Consider the following 25,714-nt stretch of genomic DNA (forward strand, 5'->3'; position numbering starts at 1 on the left):
TCTAGGAAGAATCTTGGTGGTTCCAAACTTCTTCCATTTAAGAATGATGGAGGCCACTGTGTTGTTGGGGACCTTCAATGCTGCAGACATGTTTTAGTACCATTTCTCAGAGCTGTGCCTCAACACAATCCTGTCTTGGTGCTCTATGGACAACTCCTTCGACCTCATGGCTTGGTTTTTGATCTGACTTGCACTGTCAACTGTGGGACCTTATATAGACAGGTGTGTGCCTTTCCAAATCATGTCCAATCAATTGAATTTACCACAGGTGGACTATAATCAAGATGTAGAAACATCTCAAGGATGATCAATGGAAACAAGATGCACATGAGCTCAATTTCGAGTCTTATAGCAAAGGGTCTGAATACTTATGTAAATAAGGAATTTATGTTTTTTGTCATGTATCATTATGGGGTATTGTGTGTAGATTGATGAGGGGGAAAAATATTTAATCAATTTTAGAATAAGGCTGTAATGTAACAAAATGTGGAAAAAGTCAAGGGATCTGAATACTTTCCGAATGCTTAGTATGTACTGTATAGTATTGTGAGTAGGCATTATTTTCATAAAAAGATTGAATACAGATAATGTCATCATAGGCTATTATAATTCACAGAGGCAGTGTTGAGTCACTTTTTGAGTGACTAATCAGTTGACTAATGACTTTACATAGACCTACCTAATTTTCCACATTTCTCTAGCATATGAAAAACTGTTCCTACTTGCCAAGGCTTATTTCTGTGAGGTGATTAATATCTATGATGGATGGCTAAAGTCAAGCTATGCACCTTTCATCCAGAGTTATGCATAATTTAGGTTATCTGACAGATAGGGCCGTATATTTGACTCAAATACTTTAAATGGGTTTTAATATTATCACAGGAGCTTCTTATCTATAATTAAATTAAATTAAAACAGCTGTACTAGCTCTAGATATGACACACAAGTGGAATATTGTGTTATCTGAGACTGAGTAGTAGGCTACAAGAACAACAAATGTTGCCTAATCAAATCATGTTGAAGATTTTTAGTTATCACACTTTGTTGGCAGTGCACTATTGTAAGAAAAGCTTGTGATGAAGTTATAATTATGATGATGGTGATTTTGGTCTTGAAATATAGCAAACATATGAATGTAATTCATTTAGACTCTACTACTTTAATCGAATCAAATGTTCACAAATTAAATGGATGTAATCTACTACTAACGCCTACAGGACTTCCGTATGTCATCTCCCCTCAATGATGTTCCCTATACACATGTAATATAAATATAAGAAATACACAAAAACAGGTCTTATAAAACAGCATTAGAACTATTGTACAAATACCCTCCCTTTGACACCGGATGTGTTGTGGATAGTTTCCCCAAAAAATTCAACGGTACAAACAGCAATGCCTTTGGCTCGGTGGGCTAGTGCATAGACGCTGCACCCATATACCTCAGTGGGACCAGAGACCAGCGATGGGAAAGAAAACTCGCACAGGAACAGGAGGACGCAGAACAATACTGCAGCTTTTCCCACCTCGAAGCGGGGCCGTCTGTGGAAGAGAAGACTCTTTAGGTTCAGCATCCGAAGGTAAAAACACGACGACAATATCATTTATTATGTTTTGGTTTTCGGTCGGTGGATGATTCGATCAAAATCGGGCCCATTTTTCGCTGATCACTCATTGTAGAAGCTAGCTAACTGGCCTAGCCGGTGACGTAGCCTAGCTAGGTTGGCTAGTCAGTCGTTCAAAATGTAACGTTATGTTCCGGAAATGAATGCATTGTTTTACTTTTTCACTATATTTAAATAACTAGTTCAGAAGCAATAAAGGCAACACTGTAGATTTTGGGGTGTTTCGTGTTTTCTAAAGTGTTAACTAGCTAGATAGCCTAGCCAGCTAACGTGAATATGTTAGGCTAACATATTGCGCAAATAGCGATTTGTTGTCTCGTGCGGCCTGTTGTCTGATTGTGACCAAACACGTTACACAAACTAGCAGGATGACAATTTCTACAATTAGCTATGCCTATCAATGTTAGCTAGACTTGCTCTACAGAGCCCTCTGCTCAATCCAGGCCACATATCTAGCTAGCTAAATAAGCCATTTTAACAATTGCAATTATGCGTGTTTTGCAGACGAGCAGGAGGGTAACGGGGATGAATACAGTTTTCCAAGAGAAGTAACTACAGAAATGAGGATGCCCGTTAAGGCCACAGGTAAGATAGTGCCTAAAAAAGTATTCCCATCCCTTGACTTGTTCCACGTTTTGTTACAGCCGGAATGTAAAATTGATAAAATTGAGATTTTGTCACTGGCCTACACACAATTCCCCATAATGTCAAAGGGGAATTGTGTTTTATCGACATTTACAAATTCATTAAAAATGAAACGTTTACATTTTGAGTCAAGTATTCAACCCCTTTGTTATGGCAAGCCTAAATAAGTTAAGGGGTAAATGTTTGTTTAACAAGTAATAGCATAAATTGCATGGAATCAATGTGTGCAATAAGTGTTTATCATGATTTTTGAATGACTACCTCATCTCTGTACCCCACACATACAATTATCTGTAAGTTCCCTCAGTCGAGCCATGCATTTCAACCAGATTCAACCACAAAGACCATGGAGGTTTTCTAATGCCTCGTGAAGATCAACTTTTTGATAGATGGGTTAAAATAAAAAAATCAGACATCGAATATCCTTTTGAGCATGGTGACATTTATTAATTATACTTTGGTTGGTGTATCTATACACCCAGTCACTACAAAGATACAGGTGGCCTTCCTAACTCAGTTTACCGGAGAGGAAGGAAACCGCTCATGGATTTCACTATAAAGCATATGGTGACCAACTATAAAATATTTAGTTTAATGGATGTAATAGAACTGAGGGTGGGTCAACATTGTAGTTAATCCATAATACTAACCCAAATGAAAGTGAAAAGGAAGCATGTACAGAATACAAATATTTCAAAACATGCATCCTATTTGCAATAAGGCACTAAAGTTATACTGCAAAAAATGTTGCAAATAAATAAACTTTATATCCTGAATACGATGTTTGGGTCAAATCCAACACATCACGGAGTACCACTCTTCATATAGAGTTTTTAGGGTAAAAAAAAATTGGAATAGAACTAAGCACAGGAAAAAATCATAGAGAACCTGGTTGTCTGCTTTCCAATTCACCTTTCATTAGGACAATAACCTGAAACACAAGAAATCTACACTGCAGTTCCTCACCAAGATGACATTGAATGTTCCTGCTGTGCCTAATTACAGTTTTGACTTAAATCTGCTTGAAAATCTGTCAAGACTTGAAAATGGCTGTCTAGCAAAGATCAACTTGAGAGCTTGAAGAATTTTATAAAGAATAATGGATGAACTTTATATAATCCAGGTGTGCAAAGCTCTTAGACTTACTCCCAAAATACTCCCAGCTATAATTGCTGGCAAAGGTGATTCTACAAGGTATTGACTCAGGGGTGTGAATACTTACATAGATTTATGTATTTCATTTTCCCAAAATTTGCCAAAATGTTTACATTTTCACTGTTGTGGGTGTATTTTAATTGATTTTGAATTTGGGATGTAACGCTATATAGAATAAGTCAAGGGGTATGAATACTTTCTGAAGGCACTCTATGCCATATTGGTGTGTGCGTCCTGGCACATCTGCTTGTGTGAATTTGGTTCAAACCCAGGTCTCCTGCCAGACAACTGTCGTCCTGCTGAGCTCAAGCCTATGCATTAGCTGGGGGAGGTAACACAAGACGTCTTCAGGGCTGTTTACTAATCGCGTGCACAAGCATAGTTGCCTATGTACATTACCTGACCAGTGACTCTGCGTTTCTCCTCAGAGGGTCTGTCCCTCTTGGGGGCCTATGAGGACAGTGATGATGAAGAGGATGCCGACCCACAGCCTCCCTCTGTCAGGACCCAACACCAGTCTGCAGATATACTCGCCAACTTCATGGCCGTGAGTATATCAATACTCTATTTCTGTTAGGGCTGTCCCCGACCCCACATTTGTTTTGGGTCAACAGTAGTCTGTTCTTTCAACCAATCGCGATTGTTTAAAAACAGGCTGTGTCTCTATATGGAGACACAAAATATGTTTTAATAAATCAACTAAACTCATCAAAAAAAAATAAACGTCCCTTTTTCAGGACCCTGTCTTCCAAGGATAATTTGTAAAAATCCAAATATCTTCATTGTAAAGGGTTTAAACACTGTTTCCCATGCTTGTTCAATGAACCATAAACAATTAATGAACATTCACCTGTGGAATGGTCGTTAAGACACTAACAGCTTACAGATGTTAGGCAAAACTTAGGACACTAAAGAGGCCTTTCTACTGACTTTGAAAAACACCAAAAGAAAGATGCCCAGGGTCCCTGCTCATCTGCGTGAACGTGCCTTGGGCATGCTGCAAGGAGGCATGAGGACTGCAGATGTGGCCAGGGCAATAAATTGCCATGTCCGTACTGTGAGATGCCTAAGACAGGGAAACAGGACGGACAATTGATCGTCCTCGCAGTGGCAGACCACATGTAACAACACCTGCACAGGATCTGTACATCTGAACATCAGACCTGCGGGACAGGTACTGGATGGCAACACCAACTGCCCAAATTACACCAGGAACGCACAATCAGTGCTTTGACTGTCTGCAATAGGCTGAGAGTGGTTGGACTGAGGGCTTGTAGGCCTGTTGTAAGGCAGGTCCTCACCAGACATCACCGGCAACAATGTTGCCAATGGCACAAACCCACCGTCGCTGGACCAGACAGGACTGGCAAAAAGTGCTCTTCACTGACGTGTCACAGTTTTGTCTCACCTGGGGTGATGGTCGGATTCGCATTTATCGTCGAAGGAATGAGCGTTACACCGAGGCCTGTACTCTGGAGCGGGATATATTTGGAGGTAGAGGGTCCGTCATGGTCTGGGGCGGTGTGTCACAGCATCATTGGACTGAGCTTGTTGTCATTGCAGGCAATCTCAGCGCTGTGCGTTACAGGGAAGACATCCTCCTCCCTCATGTGGTACCCTTCATGCAGGCTCATGGTACCCTTCCTGCAAGATAGGAATGTCAGTGTTCGGCCATGGCCAGCGTAGAGCCCAGATCTCAATCCCATTGAGCACGCCCCCCTCTGGGAACTGGCAGGTGCCTTGGTGGAGGAGTAGGGTAAGAACTGACAAGTCTGGTGCAGTCCATGAGGAGATGCACTGCGGTACTTAATGCAGCTGGTGGCCACACCAGATACTGACTTACTTTTTATTTTGACCCGCCCCCTTTGTTCATGGACGCATTATTCGATTTCTGTTAATCATATGTCCGTGGAACTTGTTCAGTTTGTCTGTTGATGAATCTTATGTTCATACAAATTTACACATACTCACTCTGTTGAGTTTGCTGAAAATAAATGCTGTTGACAGTGAGAGGACGTTTCTTTATTTGCTGAGTTTATATGCACCAAGCTTGTCTGTTTTTTAAGGGCACAGCTTGACATCATTAATACACACATGACTCGAGGTAGACAGATAAAGATGACCAGAACCTTTTCCTCCTTGCCCTCCTCCTGCTGGCCTTTGCTGATTCTGCCATTACGCTCCTGAAGTTGCCTGTAATATGCTACACCAGGGGTTGGCAACCTTTCTCATGTAGAGTGCCAATTTAGTTTCTACCAATCTGGCTGCCACTTCTGATTTTTCATATGCACACTTTTGTTAACATGTTTACAAAATTTTTTTTTATTGCCATCTAGGTAAAAATTGCCTACATAAAGCCAACGCAAACATTGCAGGTAGAAAATATTCTAATTTAAAATATATATAATTCCTATGAATCATATTGGAGGTTTGTTCATTTTCGTTCAATCACATTCATCCCTCTACTCCTCCTGTCTGCATCAAACTTGAAACATTGTATCAACTGTGCATCAAACTTGAAACATTGTATCAACCGGGGCTGGCAACAGCTCATAAACATTGTATCAACTACTCTGGTACCTCAGTTTCCTTGTCAGTGAGCTCCAGACACTGCTGTATTTGCGCAAGGGATAAAAAGTAATCGGATATACAGTACCAGTCAAACATTTAGACACCTACTCATTTTTCTTAATTTACTGTTTTCTACATTTGTAGAATAATACTGAAGACATAACTATGTAGTAACACATGGAATCATGTAGTAACCAAAAAAGTGTGTGTGGTGGCTTATTTCTGCTTTACCAAATGAGGATTGTTAAACTTCACACACCAGTCAGTTATACTTAAACTACATCTTTAATAAGAGCTTTGCAATAGCATTTGACTTTCAATGATGAGCCATCTCTAATGAACCATTGAAAGTACCAACAAAAGTACAAAGATCTTTTATAGGCAAGACACACCCCTCTCAACTTACATGATGAACCACAGATCTTAGGAACAGTTGAGAAAGGAGTATAACAGATAATATTCGCTATAAACTATTGTTCAGTTTGGTCCTTAAGACGAGGTTCTAATCTTGTTCCTGGTACTTCGTAGCACAGAACCATTACCTCATCCAATGGCATAACTTAATTGGCAACTCTAGATACTTGCATCTCAAGTAAACTCCCTCTTGACCCCTCTCCTGGACAAGCTCACTGAGGGGAGCGAGCCTCTAGGTCATACACTATCCCAGGATAAGTGCAACATCAGAGGACATAAAGGGGTTCCAGACACTGCCCTACACCCCCCCCTCCCCATGCCAAAGGAGGGAGTGACTTGCTCACAGATATTGTGGAGACAAGTAATTGGTTCCCCATTAATCACGCCATCCCTTCACATGGTTTAATAGGTAAAGACACATTCACATATGAAGACAATGTTCCATCCTGTCATCCCTTTCTGATATTCTGCATAGCACCAGAGACATGTAAAAGACAAGCCTGAACTCTCCCCTCTCTGGGCCCCAAGTGACTGAGCCCCAGCTGAGGGAAGAAATGCAACTGCCAAAACTAGAGTCCAAAGAAATACATTCTAGTAAAGTATATCACATAAGAATATTGTGTAGATAAGACATCTTAATTACTTATGTTACCCAATTAATTCTGATTCATCCACCACAAGTATTAAACAAATCAAAATAGATTTGAGATTCTTGAAAGTAGCCACCCTTTGCCTTGACAGCTTTGCACACTCATGGTATTCTCTCAACCAGCTTCATGAGGAATGCTATTTCCAACAGTCTTGAAGTAGTTTCCACATGTGCTGAGCACTTGTTGGCTGCTTTTCCTTCACTCTGCGGTCCAACTCATCTCAATTGAGTTGAGGTCAGGTGATTGTGGAGGCCAGGTCATCTGATGCAGCACTCGTCACTCTCCTTGGTCAAATAGCCATTGTCCTGTTGAAAAAACAAATGATCGTCCCACTAAGCGCAAACCAGATGGGATGGTGTATCACTGCAGAATGCTGTGGTAGCCATGCTGTGGTAGCCATGCTGGCTAAGTGTGCCTTGAATTCTAAATAAATCACCGACAGTGCCACCATCACACCACCTCCATGCTTCACAGTGGGAACCACACATGCGGCAACTCTGCGTCTCACAAAGAGACGGCATTTGGAACCTAAAATCTCATTTGGACTCATCAGACCAAAGGACACATTTCCACTGGTCTAATGTCCATTGCTTGTGTTTCTTGGCCCAAACAAGTGTCTTCTTATTGGTGTCCTTTAGTAGTGGTTTCTTTGCAGCAATTTTACCACAAAGACTTGATTTCATGCAGTTTCCTCTGAGCAGTTGATGTTTGTTACTTGAACTCTGAAGCATTTATTTGGGGGCTGGAACTTATCCTCAGCAGCAGAGGTAACTCTGGGTCTTCCTTATCTGCTGCGGTCGTCATGAGAGCCAGTTTCATCATAGTGCATTATGGTTTTTGCGACTGCACTTGAAGAAACTTTCAAGTTCTTGACTTTTTCCATGTTGACTGACCTTCATGTCTTAAAGTATTGATGGACTGTCATTTCTCTTTGCTTATTTGAGCTGTTTTTGATCGCCCTATTTGGTAAAAGACCATCTATATACCCCCCCTACCTTGTCACAACACAACTGATTGGCTCAAATGCATTAAGAAGGTAAGAAATTCCACAAATGAGCTTTTAACAAGGCACACCTGTTAATTGAAATGCATTCCAGGTGACTACCTCGTGAAGCTGGTTGAGAGAATACCAAGAGTATGTAAAGCTGTCAAAGCAAAGGGTGGCTACTTTGAAGATTCTCATAAAATATATTTTGATTTAACACTTCGTTTCTACATTTCATATGTGTTATTTCATAGTTTTGATGTCTACACTGTTTATCTACAATGTAGTAAAAATAAAGAAAAACCCTGGAATGAGTAGGTGTTCAAACTTTTGACTAGTACTCTATATCAAAAATATAAATGCAACATGTTAAGTATTGGTTTCATGAGCTGAAATTAAATGTTCTATACGCACAAAGCTCATTTCTCTCAAATTTTGTGCGCACATCTTTTTACATCTCTGTTAATGAGCATATCTCCTTTGCCAAGATAATTAATCCACCTGACAGATGTGGCATATCAAGAAGTTGAGTAAACAGCATGATCATTAAACAGTTGCACCTTGTACTGGGGACAATAAGGCAACTCTAAAATGTGAAGTTTTACCACTCAACGCAATGTCACAGGTGTTTTGACGGAGTGTGCAATTGGCATTCAGACTGCATGAATGTCTACTACAGCTGTTGGCAAATTGTATGTTAATTTCTCTTAGCCAGGAGTATACCACCTTGCATCCCACTGCTGGCTTGCTTCTGAAGCTAGGCAGGGTTGGTCCTGGTCTGTCTGTAGATGGGAGACCAGATGCTGCTGGAAATGGTGTTGGAGGGCCAGTAGGAGGTGCTCTTTCCTCTGGTCTAAAATAGTATCCCAAAGCACCCAGGGTGGTGATTGGGGACATTGGTGCTGTCTTTTGGATGGGAAAAATACCATAACCACGCCAGCCCAGGACATCCGCATCTGGCTTCTTCGCCTGCGGGATCGTCTGCGACCCAGACAGCTGATGAAACTGAGGAGCATTTCTGTCTGTAATAAAGCCCTTTGGTCAGGGAAAAACTAATTATCATTGACTGTGCCTAGCTCCCCAGTGGGTGGACCTGGCTCCTGAGTGGGTGGGCCCATGTCCACCCATGCCCAGTGATGTGAAATCCATAGATCAGGGCCTAATGAATTTATTTAAATTGATTGATTTCCCTATGAACTGCAACTCAGTGAAATTGTTTTATGTTGCAATTTATATTTTTGTTCAGTAATAATTACGTTTCCACCTGATCAGAGCATGATATTTTTCCATTTCACACCGAGGTTCAGTAGCTATTGAAAGGGAGACCGCTGGAAAGACTATTGTTCTCAATGGATGTAAAAACACTTAGTTTACTTGCTGTTTTGAGGTGAAGAGATTACTTTGAGAAGCTCCACGGGTCATTAGTTGTGAGTTAAGACTATCAGACATCCCCAAATGGGTTTATGTATACATTTGTGCGCAGGCCGTGTAGCCTAGGCCTACGGTTCCTTACTCAACATTGACAGGAGTGCTCCAAACAATAACTACATTGACCATTTTAAATTAAACTGAAACTAGTTTCTCACACGTGTAGTGTAGGTTGTGAGCTCTGCAAACAACTTGTCCACTCCGACAATGAGAATGGTAAAGGATGATAATGTATTAAATTGAGTAACATAATTCCCATAAATGAGTGTAAACAGATTAGAAATTAACTGTAAATGTACTACTGGTGATATAGGTAACAGTGAATGATACAATTCACACAATGAAGTTATGAAACAATTTAATGCGCATGAGTTGACTCAACATTTTAAAATTATACCTAAGACCTGTTATCTTCACACATACTGTAGGCCTAAGGAATATTCTCTCAAACGGTGTCTGGTCCAAGGCAGTAGCCATTTATGGAAAACAATGCAATTTCACTTTTTGTCCTTTTTTATCAACTTGCTTGGCATGCCAAGGCAAATTCCCTCGCGGCACGCGCGTGCCTTATGTTGCTGATGCCTGTCTAGAGTGATGTGCCATCCCCGCAGCCTCCGCAATGGATTAGTCTACTGATTCAGGTGCGAATCAGACGCTATACAAGTGATCGCCACGTGTTGGCCTTTTTTTCCCTGATTTGTTAATGTCATTAGGCAAGTGTTATCCTTTTAATAAACCCATTTAACTGTGCCCCCCCCAATAGGAAATTGATGCAATCACTACACAGCCGGGCTCAGAGGAGCCCACAGGGGATCCGTCGGCCCCCACCCCACCACGTCCAGAACCCAAAGCCCAGCAACATGCCTCTGAGATGGGGACAGAGCCTGAGAGTACTGGGGCGGACTTCCAGTACGATACCCATACTTCACTCGCTGGAGGTGACCGGTTTTATTGTATTCCATACATTTGTGTAGAACTTACCTGAGAAGTTCAGTTGGCCATTGTTTATGACATGTCAAGTGTGCGGTTCTGCTGATCTAGAGTTCCTTCCTTATTTGTTTCCTGTCCACCAGTGGGAGGATTGGAGATGGGAGACTGGCAGGAGGTGTGGGATGACAACACAGGTTGTTACTACTACTGGAACACTCAGACCAACGAAGTGGCCTGGCAGCTGCCTTATTACCTGGCCCACCAAGTACAGGGCTTGCAGCAGTACACAGACAGGTGAGATGTTAATTACTACCTGGTAGAGGTCGACCGATTTTATGATTTGTTTTCAACGCCGATACGATTTATTGGAGGACCAAAAAAGCCTATACCGATTAATCCGCCTATTTATTATTTTTGCAATAAATGACATTTACAACAATACTGAATGAACAAGGAACACTTAACTTAATATAATACATAAGTAACATATATTTAGTCTCAAATAAATAATGAAAAATGTTCAATTTGGTTTAAAATGCAAAAACACAATGTTGGAGAAGAAAGTAAAAGTGCAATATTTGCCATGTAAAAAATAAATAAATGCTAACGTTTAAGTTCCTTGCTCAGAACATGAGAACATATGAAAGCTGGTGGTTCCTTTTAACACGAGTCTTCAATATTCCCAGTTAAGAAGTTTTAGGTTGTAGGTATTCTAGGACTATTTCTCTCTCTAGAATTTGTATTTCATATACCTTTGACTATTGGATGTTCTTATAGGCACAGTATTGCCAGCCAAATCTCGGGAGTTGATAGGCTTGAAGTCATTAACAGCGCTGTGCATCCCAGCATTGCTGAGAGCTGCTGTTTGAATGAATGCTTACGAGCCTGCTGCTGCCTACCACCGCTCAGACTGCCCTATCAAATTATATACTTAATTATAATAAACACACAGAAATATGAGCCTTTGGTCATTAATATGGTCAAATCCAGAAACTATGATTTCGAAAACAAAACGTTTATTCTTTCAGTGAAATACGGAACTGTTCCGTATTTTATCGAACGGGTGGCATCCCTAAGTCTAAATATTACTGTTACATTGCATAACCTTCAATGTAATGTCATAATTTTGTAAAATTCTGGCAAATTAATTACGGTCTTTTGTTAGGAATAAATGTCCTTTCAACAGTTCAACAAGCCAGGCGGCCCAAACTGCTGCATATACCCTGACTCTGCTTGCACTGAACGCAAGAGAAGTTACACAATTTCCCTAGTTAATATTGTCTGCTATCATGAATTTCTTAACTACATATGCAGGTTTAAAAAAGATATACTTGTGTATTGATTTTAAGAAAGGCATTGATGTTTATGGTTAGGTACATTATTGCAACTATTGTGTTATTTTATTTTTAAAGATGGGTTTAATGCTAGCTAGCAACTTACCTTGGCTCCTTGCAGCCACAAGGTCCTTTTGATGCTGCACTCGCGTAACAGGGGGTCAGCCTGCTACGTAGTCTCGTGGATTGCACTGTTATCGGCCATAATCGGCGTCCAAAAAGGCAGATTTATTGATTTGTTATGAAACTTGAAATCGGCCATGCTGATTTTTAATTTATCAACCTCTACTAACTAGCCCACCAGGTGCAGAGCCTGCAGCAGTACACAGACAGGTGAGGTGTTAGTGGATGGTACAACATAATATCGAATGTTAGTCATACAAGTGGATTTGTATGCTACAGCATGACTCTGAAATGTGTTTTGTTCTTAGTTTTTATCTGTTTTCTGTTTCATCCCCTGTAGCTCAACAGTCAATGGCAATGGAGCTACACAGAGTGCAGGTTGCTATGCTGAACAACACTCCACTGCTGTTAGTTCCCTAACATCCAAGACAAAAAAGGTGAGTTATTTGACTACTTTTGTGCTCAGTGATTCAGTGTGAATCCCCAAAAAGTACTTGACTGCCCATTTGTTGGCAAAAGTGTGTCTGTGTATGTCTTACTTTGAGTGTCTCTTTGACAGGAAGTGATGGAGAGTGTGGTGGCCCTTACCAGTGAGGAAGAGGAGCGTCATGGTGTGGCCGCCTCCCTCCTCGGTCCCCTCATCCCTGCCGAGGTGAAAGAAGCGGAGGAGAAGTGGAGGAAAAGGCTGGTGGGGGGGCTGGAGGAGAGGGAGAACAGCTTGGAGGATAGCCTCCCAGGGTCCCCTGCTCCTCCACTGAATGAGCCAGACACCCCCACACACCCGCTGAGAGACCAATGCAGCAGGAACCAGTCTGAGGAGGACTCTGATGCAGAGGAGACAGAAGAGGACACCATGGAGCTAGAGCTGGCTCTGGACAGGAAAAAGGTCAGCTTATATTTTATTCGTCCTTTATTTAACCAGGGATGTTGCATGTACATCTCTTTTAAGGGAGTTTATATTGTAACTCTTTTGAAAAGGTCACAAATGTTGACAATTCAACACGTGCAGAACTAGTGTGTACAGTTGGGAGTTATCCTTTACAACGAATCCAACATGAGTATCTTTCCTCTTTTTGTCCCTCTGCCCCCTAGGCTGAGCTGCGGGCGTTGGAAGAGGGCGATTGCAGTGTGGGGGGCTCCAGCCCCTGTTCTGAGGCCAGTCAGGAGGCCGCCGCCGGGCCTCGTAGCCTGCTTCCGAAAAAGGCCATGTGGAAGACGGCTTTCCTCAGAGCAGCCAGCCCCGATTCAAACAGCAGGGACTCAGATACACGGGAAGACCCAGACACAGGTGAGTGTCTGGAGAACCGTTAGGATGCGATCCAGTCCAGATACACAAACTCTGGGCAGATTACATTATTATATTGTTCTGATGTGATTCATCCTGGGATGTAAACTCCTCTCTAGGTATGTCTTCATAAAATAATCAACTCATTCAGTGAACCTGGAATAAAATGGCTAAGATTGGTGAGGTAGCTAATTCAGTAATTCATTGTTCAGAGGAGTTCTTGACAGCATAGGAGTTACTTTCTCAGAATTACATGGCCAATAGAGAGTGTTTTACACCTGGAGTATGCAGCATTGGTTTTATTGCTGAACCAAAATGGGCTAAACTGGGCAAATAACTCACTAGCAATTATCAACAAATGTGCAAACGTGGCTCGCTTTGATCTCAAAAGAAAGACTGCTCATGCCTGTCAATGCAGGCCTACAATTATTATAGTCCACTCTGCAGAGATTGGTTGGGCAGAGAGCAAAACATCGCATCCGGAGGACACGATCTAAATCCAATGTTGATTGGAGTAGCCTAATTGTTTTTGATATTATGACTTTTGTATGATCTTTTTTACTTGTCCATTCAGGCAACAGATCTGTAATCTGCTTATTTCTAAAAAAAAAAAAATTAAAAAATAGGTGTTATAAATATTTATTTTTACTTGCCCCTTGTAAGCGGACAGCGTTAATGTTGAGTCCTGAGGCCTTAAGATCTGATATGCTGCCCAGACCAACTCTGTCATACACATGTAGGGTTAGCTTTAATACAAGTCCTCTTATGCATGTTTTGCAGCACATTCCAAAGTCCCAGAGAAGGCCGGGGAAGAGGAGGACCAGGAAACTGGGGACAAAATGGTTCCTAATGTGCCACCAAAGGAGGAAGTTGAAACTCCTGAGCTCAAGGTACTGAAACTTTTGATCAACTCTCGCACCAATTTAACTCTTTGTAGTAGGGCCTTGGCATGAGAACTGTGTGCCTAGTCATGAGTGATTTTTAAAATAACTGGTGGCTAACTAATTAATCAAATGTTTTGAATGTTCAGTTTCAGATCGGCGAACTTGCCAACACCTTAACCAGCAAGATGGAGTTTTTGGGGATCAACAAGAAAACTATCTCCAACTTTCAGCTTCTTCTGTTACAGACTGAGGTAGGAGGACCACTGTCTGTCATAGTTTTCCTACAATGACAGCCTATATCTTCAGGTCCAGATTATATTTTCTTGGCCTTAAAACTGCATTAGTTGGCTAGCTGCATGACTCAATGATGGGAACTATCACAGACCTCTACTGAATGACTGATTGCAAGTTATTGTTCTGATGGGAGATGTTTTTTAAATTTTTTATTAATTTGATCACCATCCTCATTTTAGCAAACAAGGTGTATGCCTAACAGTCATTGTTTCTCTCCCCCTCTCTTTTCCCTTCCTTTCTGTCAGACGCGGATCGCTGACTGGCGGGAGGGGGCTCTGAACGGGATCTATCTCCGCCGCAGGCTGCAGGAAGCCGCCGAGCACATAAAACATTACGAACTTAACGCCGCCCCTAAAGGCTGGTCGTGCCACTGGGACAGGTACGCGCTCCTTACCTTTTAACATCTTTAATCACCCCCAACCCCTGTGACAACGACCCCCTCAGAGCTGGGGTCGCCACCTTTTTAACCTGATATGGGGGAGATCCTAACCAATCTGTGGATTACATGAAATGGAGACACTCAAGGTTTCTGTGATGCAATGCTGGTACTCTGCACTGCCAGTTGTGATAAGGGAGCAGCCTGATCACCCAACACTACCACCAGAGATAGGACAACCTGTCCTGTCCAACCATAGCCCAGACTCTGGATCTTGTATTTTGGGGGGGAGCTCTGTAGACTGCTTTGGGGGTCCACTTAGTGGAACAGGGGTACGGTAGCTAGGAAGGTGGTTGTGTGCGAGAGCTTTGCACTTTACAGGACTACAGCCCCAGAATGCATTGCTGGGCGACAGAGTGACCCCCCGGAAACGAGGAGTGTCACAAACCGTTTCAGTTAAAGCGAAGACGGAGCGTTGACGAGGACCCAGCAGGTCAGACCAACTCTATTTCATATGTTTCCTGTTTTTATTCCTTGATTGACTGAAAATTGATAGATATGTATAAAGTGTTTAGTTTCTTTGCATTTGGTTGTTGAGTTGATGATGAAGATGCCTATATCTCTGGCATATATGTTTGGGGGGCAAAAGGTTGTTTGTGTATGTTGTCATGACAAACATTATGTGAACATCTGAACCCTGCTTTGATCGACTTTACAGGACCCAAGCTGTTTGTTTTGGTTTGTTAATTTGGTTTTGAGAGCGTTAAGGTGGGTTCCCCATCAATCCAATCCGGCCCTTCTCCTGGATGGCTAACCTGGCTGTCCAGCCCAACATTCCCCCTCTGTGGCAGTCCCATCTCCCTACACCCCCCCCACCCCCCCAAGTATACAGCGACTCAGCCAGTTATGAGGCCAGCTGTTGAGACTGTCTTGTATCTCTGTTCTCCCTCCTTCTAGAGAGCAGAGGAGGTATTTCTATACCAATGACCGCACCAGTGCCTCCCAGTGGGACTTCCCAGCAGAGGAAGATGTGGAAGAAGTAGAAAATACCAAGACATCCATACTTGGGGACCCCAAACCTCCGCCCGTACCCACTGGTGGGCTCGCAGTCGCAGGTCAGTCCCCAAGACCCTTCACTGTCCTCTTAATGGCCCATAACAGCCACTGTATCTACAGGTCCAGATGAATCTCTTGGCCTTGAACCACACTAGTTGGCTAGTTGCATGACTCTCGATGAACTTTCACAGACCTATACTGAATGACTGTGATTGCAAAAAAAATCTGAAGGGAGATGGACAGCTTAGCACATTTGGCTTTCAGCAGCTAACTAGCAAGTCTTGAGCTATGGAACCTGCCACTGTCATATATTACTAACTTGTCAATATTTGGTTAACCTTACTCCTCCCCTCTGACAAAGAAAGGGTACACAACTCACCCCAGATTTTATACATGTTCTACCATATTGCAGGAGCTTCAGTCTTCACACCCATTGTCCCCCCTCAGCCTGGCCTTCCCTCCTATTGGTCTGTGCCTCAGCCCCCACTTCCCCCTGACCAGCCCCCTCCCCCTGCTGACTCCCCCCCGCCCTCCCCCTCCACCCCCAGAGTCACCTCCCCCCTCCCCCCCTCCTCCCCTGGAGGATGATGGAGAGATAGAGGAGGTAGAGATGGAGGATGATGACAGTGAGCCTCCAGCACCTGGAACAGAGCCTCCACTCCCCCCGGGTGTTGTTGGTGTTGTTGGTGTGAAGGTATGTGACCGTTCAACTAATCCAGACCTCAAATGTCATCTAGTAGTCTTGTGACTAGACTAAGAACACTTTTTAGATGACAGCCTAGTCCAGCAGTTGCCAAGTGCCAGTCAGTGGGCCTGCTGGCTTTTGTTAACTTAACTCTAAATGATAACTTTCACAGACCGGTACTGAATGAAGGTGTTTGCAACCCCAAAAAAATCTGATCGGAGATGTACATTAGCACAAGATGGGCTTTTACTGTAAGCTAATCTGTTTCAGTATTTTCTGTCCTCAGGTTGTGGAGTCTACAGCCTCGCTGGGTAAGAGTCAGAAACGCAAGGCTTCAGGATCAGGTCAGCTGACCAAGGCTGTAACCATTGGCAGCAGCGCCATCCTCTACACACAGACCATCGCCACATCAGGTAAAAAGCAATGACGTCGTCAGCATGCTGGTTTTCATGTTAACATTACTCTTGAAGTAGCAGGACTCAATGATGAGAACTTTCACAGACCTGTACTGAATTACTGTGATTGTGAAGTATTTTTCTGATGGGAGATGTAAGGTCACTAGTGTCTCACAGTATAGGTGTGTGGTGTTTAGGGATCACATGGTTTACAATTAAACTGTGTAGGGTTTGTATCAAATAGTTGACTTTTGTGTTCTGTCCTGTGATGTCAGGAGCTGCCTACTGGGGTGAGTCTGCGGTAGCTACACCGCCACTGCCTTCTGAAACCGTGGCCCCACCTCTCCCACCTCCCCCTACCCGCCCCCCGCTACCCCCCGCTCAGGCCCCCTCTGCCCTGGACCCCACAGGGTTTAAAACATTGCTAACGGACAAGACCAAGAAACTAAAGAAGGATAAGGTGGGTGTCTTTGATTTTCATATCCAATTAGTAATGTGACAAAAAATGCTTGACATTTTAACCATTTTAAAAAGAATCGTCATGATGCGAATTCACAATCCAGATATGGTTCTGCATCTAACCGCTAGGGGACAATGCAGTTCAATCTACTGCAGTCCTGGCTACCTACCTACTGGTCGTCACGAGTAACCACAGCCACAGCTTCTATCTCAAGGCCATCAGACTGTTAAACAGCCACCACTAACATTGAGTGGCTGCTGCCAACACACTGTCAATGACACTGACTCAACTCCAGCCACTTTAATAATGGGAATTGATGGGAAATTATGTAAATATATCACTAGCCACTTTAAACAATGCTACCTTATATAATGTTACTTACCCTACATTATTCATCTCATATGCATACGTATATACTGTACTCTATATCATCGACTGCATCCTTATGTAATACATGTATCACTAGCCACTTTAACTATGCCACTTGGTTTACATACTCATCTCATATGTATATACTGTACTCGATATCATCTACTGTATCTTGCCTATGCTGCTCTGTACCATCACTCATTCATATATCCTTATGTACATATTCTTTATCCCCTTACACTGTGTATAAGACAGTAGTTTTTTGGAATTGTTAGTTAGATTACTTGTTCGTTATTACTGCATTGTCAGAACTAGAAGCACAAGCATTTCGCTACACTCGCATTAACTATCTGCTAACCATGTGTATGTGACAAATAAGATTTGATTTGAAAGTCATAAAGCCCACCTACTTCTACAATTTCCTGTTTTCATACATTTTTACAATGTTGGCAATTTTGATTTTATGGCTGTGGTAACTTGTGGAAACCCTACCTTATGGCGCTCACCTAACTGCTGTCCTTCACCCACTCAGCAACGATGGTATTAATGCCATTTTAGATTCTCCTGTGCCTCTCCATTTTTTTTTGTAGGTACTTCATGTCCCACTTCTCATAAATGTGATGGCTCATTTCAATAACAGCATGTTAATGGATGGCCAACAATCTGTCAACGCCACGTATGGTCTTTGAGAGCTTGACTGTTGTTCTCTGCAAGCTCTCAGCGTTATGGTCTTTGAGAGCTTGACTATCGTTCTCTGCAAGCTCTCAATCAGTTCATTTATATTTTTATGATGCTCAGGATCTATTAATTGTAGTTGTGATAACTTCACTGCGACGTTGTACAAAAAGGGGGTGGTTTCAGTTAGGATTTTTATTTTAGACGTTATTGATCCCAAATTAGTTTAAACGTCACACCCCTATATACAATAAAGCCCAACTGCGAGCTGCCCAGTAACGTGAGCTACCAGACGAGCTAAATGCCTTTTTATGCTCGCTTCGAGGCAAGCAACATTGAAGCGTGCATGAGAGCGCCAGCTGTTTCGGATGACTGTGTGATCACGCTCTCCGTAGCCTATGTGAGCAAGACCTTTTTAAGCAGGTCGACATTCACAAGGCCGCAGGGCCAGATGGATTACTAGGACGTGTTCTCGGAGCATGCGCGGACCAAATGGCAAGTGTCTTCACTGACATTTTCAACCTCTCCCTGTCTGCGTCTGTAATACCTACATGTTTCAAGCAGAACACCATAGTCCCTGTGCCCAAGAAAGCGACAGTAACCTGCCTAAATGACTACTGCCCCGTAGCACTCATGTCGGTAGCCATGAAGTGCTTAGAAAGGCTGGTCATGGTTCACATCAACACCATCATCCCGGAAACCCTAGACCCACTCCAATTCGCATACCGCCCCAACCGATCCACAGATGATGCAATCTTAATCGCACTCCACACTGCCATTTCCCACTTGGACAAAAGTGCTATTCATTGACTACAGCTCAGCATTCAACGCCGTAGTGCCCACAAAGTTCATCACTATGCGAAGGACAATACACCTCCCTCTGCACAGGGGCCCCTCCTGTACTCCCTGTCCACCCACATGCATGGCCAAGCAGGACTCCACACCTTCATTACGTTTGCTGACGACAACGGTGGTAGGCCTGATCACCGAGCATGATGAGACAGCCTATGGAGGATGTCAGAGACCTGGCAGTGTGGTGCCAGGACCACAACCTCTCCAATGTGAGCAAGACAAAGGAGATGATCGTGTACTACAGGAAAAGGAGGGCAGAACACAACCCCATTCACATCGATGGGGCTCTAGTGGCACAGGTTGAGAGCTTCAAGTTCCCTGGTGTCCACCAACAAACTATCATGGTCCAAACACACCAAGAAAGTTGTGACGAGGGCACAACAATGCCTTTTCCCCCTAAGGAGACTGAAAAGATTTGGGGTCCCCAGATCACCAAAAAGTTCTACAGCTGCACCATCGAGAGCATCCTGAACGGTTACATCACCACTTGGTTTGGCAACTGCTCAGCATCCGACCGTAGGGCGCTACAGAGGGTAGTGCGTATGGCCCAGCACATTACTGGGGCCAAGCTTCTTGCCATCCAGGACCTATATACTTGGCGGGTCAGAGGAAGGCCCAAAAAATTGTCAAACTCCAGTCACCCAAGTCGGACTGTTCTCTCTGCTATTGCACGGCAAGCGTTACCGGAGCGCCAAGTCTAGGTCCAAAGGGCTCCTTAACAGCTTCTAAACCCCCCCTCTCTTCGTTTTTACACTGCTGCTACTCGCTGTTTATTATCTATGCATAGTCACTTTACCCCTACCTACATGTACACATTACCTCGACTAACATGTACCCCACACATTGACTTGGTACTGGTACCCCCTGTCTCATTTTATTTTTTACTTAAGAAAATATTTACTAAATAAACTAAACTGCATTGTTGGTTAAGGGCTTGTAAGTAAGAATTTCACTGTACAGTCTACACCTGATGTATTTGGCGCTTGTGACTAACTTTTCATCTGTTCTATGCATTGAGGAGAAAGGATTGTAAAAGATCAGTCTAATTTGATGTATAAAAAAATATATATTTTGAAGCGTCTCCTAGTAGACTCAAATCAATGATGGCATTAAATGACAATCCCCCACTCTCTCCGTTATTCCCCTGGTTGCTGTGTCCAGTCGAAGAAGAGCAAGACGAAGATGCCGTCCCTGGTGAAGAAGTGGCAGAGCATCCAGAAAGAGCTGGACGAGGAGGAGCAGGCTAGTTCTAGCGACGAGGACAGGGACCAGCTCAACAAGAGGAGCATTGAGGAGTGGAAACAGCAGCAGTTACTCACGTAAGATTCCCCCCATTTTTTTATAAGTTGTACATTTCTTGGGCCTTATTAAGAATCGCACAGTAGGCGTGTCCATGTATCTTATTCGTAATGATCTAAAAGGTTGATCCTACATCAGCACTCCTACTCTGAGACACTTGATGCATACAGCTTCTGATTAAAAAAAAAATTGAAGTCTGTTTGATCTAGTCCAGCAGTGGTTACTGTTCCTTAGTGTACCTGCTGTTTTTCTTCACATGCCTCTCAATGATGAGGACTTTCACAAACCTGAGCTGAATTACTGTGATTGCACACTGATTGTGTTGGGAGACATGCATTAGGTTTTTATATTTTAACTTGTAATGCACACATTTTTGGTGAAAGGCAGTAAGAAATAGATTTATCTGTTGGATTGCAGGGGCAAAGCTGGAAAGAATGCCAACTTTGAGGCTTTACCTGATGACTGGCGAGAGAGGATGTTGAAGAAGAGGAAGATGATGAAGAGCACGTAACACACACTCCCCTCCCCGCCTACATACACACACTCCTCCTTAACCTGACTCCAAATGTTGGATAAGAATGAGAGGACTGACTGTGCACTTGACTCACTGTCATTTTGAAACAGGTTTTGAATAGCCCCTCATATCTTCGTCTGTGAATATATTGGATGGGCTTGAATGTTTTTTTAATTTTCTTGGCTGTAAAACCCACTAGTGTTTTTAATATGGTAAACTGGACTCTCCTGCCAAACATCCCCCTCTACCTGTTTAAAGCATAAATGCCGTTTTCTGTGAAACGTACGGCACTAAGAATGCTGGAGTTTCTAAATCTTTGTTTGTAATGGAGATCAACTCTTTGTTTTGACCTCCCCATGTTCCTCTTGCCCATTTTAATAAACTATGATTTAATAACATCTTCCTAATAACTGCTGTTTCTCTGAATAATCCACTGTTCCATTTTATTAGAGGGCGGATGGAAATGCAATGCGCGCTTGTCTTTTCTAATGCTTCAACTATAGTAATTAACAGTACTTTTAGTTTATTCATGGTATATCCTGAACATACCTTTTCATCAGTTTTTTTTTTTCTGACTTCAGATGGGAGATTTAAGTCATGTATCTTTATCTTTATTTATTTTTATTTAACTAGGCAAGTCAGTTAAGAACAAATTCTTATTTTCAATGACGGCCTAGGAACAGTGGGTTAACTGCCTGTTCAGGGGCAGAACGACAGATTTGTACCTTGTCAGCTCGGGGGTTTGAACTTGCAACCTTCCGGTTACTAGTCCAACGCTCTAACCACTAGGCTACCCAGCCGCCCCAAAATGTATAAATGTGAATGATCACATGGCCCTATAGTGGAACCTCTGAATTGCAACAATTCTCTGCAGTTTTTCAATTTAAGCCAGTAGATGAGTACCCATCCCACAAATTCATGATGACACTCTAATAATAATGTACCAATTTATTATATATCCTAATTGCAAAAATATATTTCATAATTCAGAGGTCTTTTCTTGTGCTGAAAACCATCAAGACTACTTTGGTTGCAAGGGGAGTGTCTTTTTTTTTTGGGGGGGGGGTGCAGTTTTACAGCTGTGTGAATTGCATAGGCCTTATGTCCTAGTAAAACACTGGCAACAATTTTGTATTCGAGTTATTAAACTTTTTTGGGGAAACTTTAATTGTCAGCTCATTATTAATTTGACAGTGCCATCATGGGTGTCTTCATTGACTGTTCACCTTTTGTGGGGGACTGAATTATGAGTAACCACAGGGTCAGTTGGGGGTGATGGATCATGGCTAGAAGGGATGCAGCAAATGTCAGTGACATCAATTGTTGCATGTTTGAGTCTCGCCTGAGAATCTTTGCTAACCCTAAACCTGATTCTCCTAACCTGCGTAAGTTCTAACCTCTTCTGACATTGGGCTTGTTTGACAGCTGACAGTGCAGGAGACTGCTGACTGACTGATCAACAAATCACCTTGCATCAGAACACTGAACAAAAATCTAAACGCAGCGTGTAATGTTAGTCCCATGTTTAATGAGCTGAAATAATGTCCCATGTGCACAAAATGCTGATTTCTCTTAGTTTTTTTTTTTTTTACACAGAATTAAGTTTTACATCCCTGTTAGCGAGCATTTCTCCTTTGCAAAGGAATGTCCACCAAAGCTATTGCCAGATAATTCATTGTTAATTTCTCTACTACAAGCTGCCTCAAATGTCATTTTTAGAGAATTTGGCTGTATGTCCAACTGGCCTCAACTGCAGAGTACCTGTATGGCGTCATTGTGGGCGAGCAGTTTGTTGATGTCAATATTGTGAACAGTGCCCCAAGGTGGGGGTATGGGCAGGCATAAGCTTTGGACAACAAACACAACATGCATTTTATTGGTGGCAATTTGAATGCACAGAGATACCGTGACAAGTTCCTGAGGCCCATTTGTTATGCCATCTATCTGCCGACGTCATGTTTCAGCAACGACGGCGACGTGGTTGTGCACAAGATTGCAGTGGAGGAGTTACCTGTTTAAGGTTGTATTGCACAAAGTGAGTTAATTCCTGGCCACAAGAAGCAAGAGACCCTCCAGCGGCAGAGGGAATGAGAACCCAAGCCCTACTAATTGCCTACAGGAGGAGGTAGTGGGCAAACTGGCCCGGAAGATGCTCCCATGAAACTAAAATGGCGCCGGCGCAGAAGGCCGATGTTTTATGTGCCCCTAACCAATAGTTTTTTGGTTCATTTATCTGGGTTTAACTTTCTTTTTTTAAACTATTTTTGTACATAATGTTGCCGCTACCGTCTCTTATGACTGAAAATAACTTCAAGACATCAGGACTGCCATTACTCAGTCCTGATGAAAAACAGCGGAGATAGAACAGCGGAGTCTGGTAAGACGAGGGGCGGTGGTCTATGTATTTTTGTAAACAACAGCTGGTGCACAATATCTAAGGAAGTCTCGAGCTACTGCTCGGCTGAGGTAGAGTTTCTCATGACAAGCTGCAGACCACATTACCTATGGAGAGAGTTTTCATCTATATTCTTTGTAGCTGTTTTACATACCACAGTCAGAGGCTGGCACTAAGATAGCATTGAATGAGCTTGTATTCCGCCATAAGCAAACAAGAAAATGCTCACCCAGAGGCGGCGCTCCTAGTAGCCGGGGACTTTAATGCAGGGAAACTTAAATCAGTTTTACCTAATTTCTATCAACATGTTAAATGTGCAACCAGAGGGAAAATAACTCTGGACCACCTATACTCCACACACCGAGATGCATACAAAGTTCTCCCTCGCCCTCCATTTGGTGAATCTGACCATAATTCTATTCTTAGATTCCTGCTTACACGCAAAAATTATAGCAGGAAGCACCAGTGACCTAGATCGTTTTTAAAAAGTGGTCAAATGAAGCAGATGCTAAGCTACAGGACTGTTTTGCTAGCACAGACTGGAATATGTTCCAGGATTCCTCCGATAGCATTGAGGAGTACACCACATCTGTCATTGGATTCATCAATAAGTGCATCGATGATGTCGTCCCCACAGTGACCGTATGTACATACCCCAACCAGAAACCATGGATTACAGGCAGCATTCGCACTGAGTTAAAGACTACAGCTTCCACTTTCAAGGAGCGGGACTCTAACCTGGAAGCTTATAAGAAATCCAGCTATGCCCTCCGACGAACCATCAAACAGGCAAAGCGTCAATACAGGACTTAGATCGAGTCGTACTACACCGGCTCTGATGCTCGTCGGATGTGGCAGGGCCTGCAAACCATTTACAGACTTCAAAGGGAAGCACAGCCGAGAGCTGCCCAGTGACACAAGCCTACTGGACGAGTTAAACTACTTCTAGGACACCTACAGCTGGGACCGAGACTGAAAAACAGCTTCTATCTCAAGGCCATCAGACTGTTAAACAGCCACCACTAACATTGAGTGGCTACTGCCAACACACTGTCAATGACACTGACTCTACTCCAGCCACTCTAATAATGGGATTTGATGGGAAATGATGTAAATATATCACTAGCCACTTTAAACAATGCTACCTTATATAATGTTACTTACCCTACATTATTCATCTCATATGCATACGTAGATACTGTACTCTATATCATCGACTGCATCCTTATGTAATACATGTATCACTAGCCACTTTAACTATGCCACTTAGTTTACATACTCATCCCATATGTATATACTGTACTCGATATCATCTACTGTATCTTGCCTATGCTGCTCTGTACCATCACTCATTCATATATCCTTATGTACATATTCTTTATCCCCTTACACTGTGTATAAGACAGTAGTTTTTTGGAATTGTTAGTTAGATTACTTGTTCGTTATTACTGCATTGTCGGAACTAGAAGCACAAGCATTTCGCTACACTCGCATTAACATCTGCTAACCATGTGTATGTGACAAATAAATTTGATTTGATTTGATTTAGAAGAAAAAAAATACCTAAAGGGGTCCTACAATTCCAAATCAAATAGCTAAATGATCCATGATCCATCTTAAAACAACACCATATGTTCTTGCACCGTTTAGGTTTCTCCTTAAGCAAAAAGTTAAGAAATTTGATTCTTGAAAATAAAGTTATTGGATTTGTTTTTAATTGAATGTGAATCTGGGACCAGGTATACAACAATCTCCAGTGTGGAATGTAGACTGGGAGAGCATGCCAGATTCAATCTTACTCAAAGATTGTCCCTCCTGACCAGGATGTTTGTCTCAGACATTGGGTACGGTGTTCTCTTTGAGAGGTTTGTCTCACACAGCTGTTCCACATGGAATTTCTTGGAAGACAACACTGCTTCTTGTATAGGTGATTGATTGCTTATGGTTGTAGCCAGGGGCAGAGTCCCCATGATTGTGCTTACCATCAGAGGTCAAAGCTTTGCAACCAGTTCATAATGTATATTAAAGGTCATTCAAAATTAAATCAAATTTTATTAGTCACATGCGCCGAATACGACAGGTGTAGACCTTACAGTGAAATCCTTACTTACGAGCCCCTAAACGACAGTGCAGTTAAACAAATATGGATAAGAATAAGAGATAAAAGTAACAAGTAATTAAAGAGGAGCAGTAAAAAAGCAACTATATATACAGGGGGTGCTGGTACAGAGTCAATGTGCGGAGGCACCGGTTAGTTGAGGTAGTATGTACATGTACAGTGCCTTGCGAAAGTATTCGGCCCCCTTGAACTTTGC

At 42.6% G+C, this 25,714-nt stretch overlaps 1 protein-coding gene across 1 annotated transcript; it reads left to right on the forward strand.

The window, feature by feature from the left end:
• The first annotated feature begins 467 nt into the window (after positions 1 to 467).
• On the forward strand, positions 468 to 21,402 carry fnbp4 (formin binding protein 4). The gene is given in 18 exon segments (XM_042300767.1): positions 468 to 1,580; positions 2,130 to 2,210; positions 3,854 to 3,972; positions 10,237 to 10,411; positions 10,547 to 10,697; positions 12,201 to 12,297; positions 12,420 to 12,746; positions 12,953 to 13,148; positions 13,926 to 14,035; positions 14,176 to 14,280; positions 14,569 to 14,702; positions 15,657 to 15,807; positions 16,203 to 16,283; positions 16,285 to 16,425; positions 16,736 to 16,851; positions 17,094 to 17,295; positions 20,353 to 20,510; positions 20,908 to 21,402. Coding segments are annotated over 18 exon segments (2,553 nt in total). The 5' UTR covers positions 468 to 1,465; the 3' UTR covers positions 21,002 to 21,402.
• Positions 21,403 to 25,714: the final 4,312 nt, after the last annotated feature.

Source organism: Oncorhynchus tshawytscha, linkage group LG01, assembly GCF_018296145.1.
Source record: "Oncorhynchus tshawytscha isolate Ot180627B linkage group LG01, Otsh_v2.0, whole genome shotgun sequence".
In the NCBI taxonomy this organism is placed as follows: Eukaryota; Metazoa; Chordata; class Actinopteri; order Salmoniformes; family Salmonidae; genus Oncorhynchus; species Oncorhynchus tshawytscha.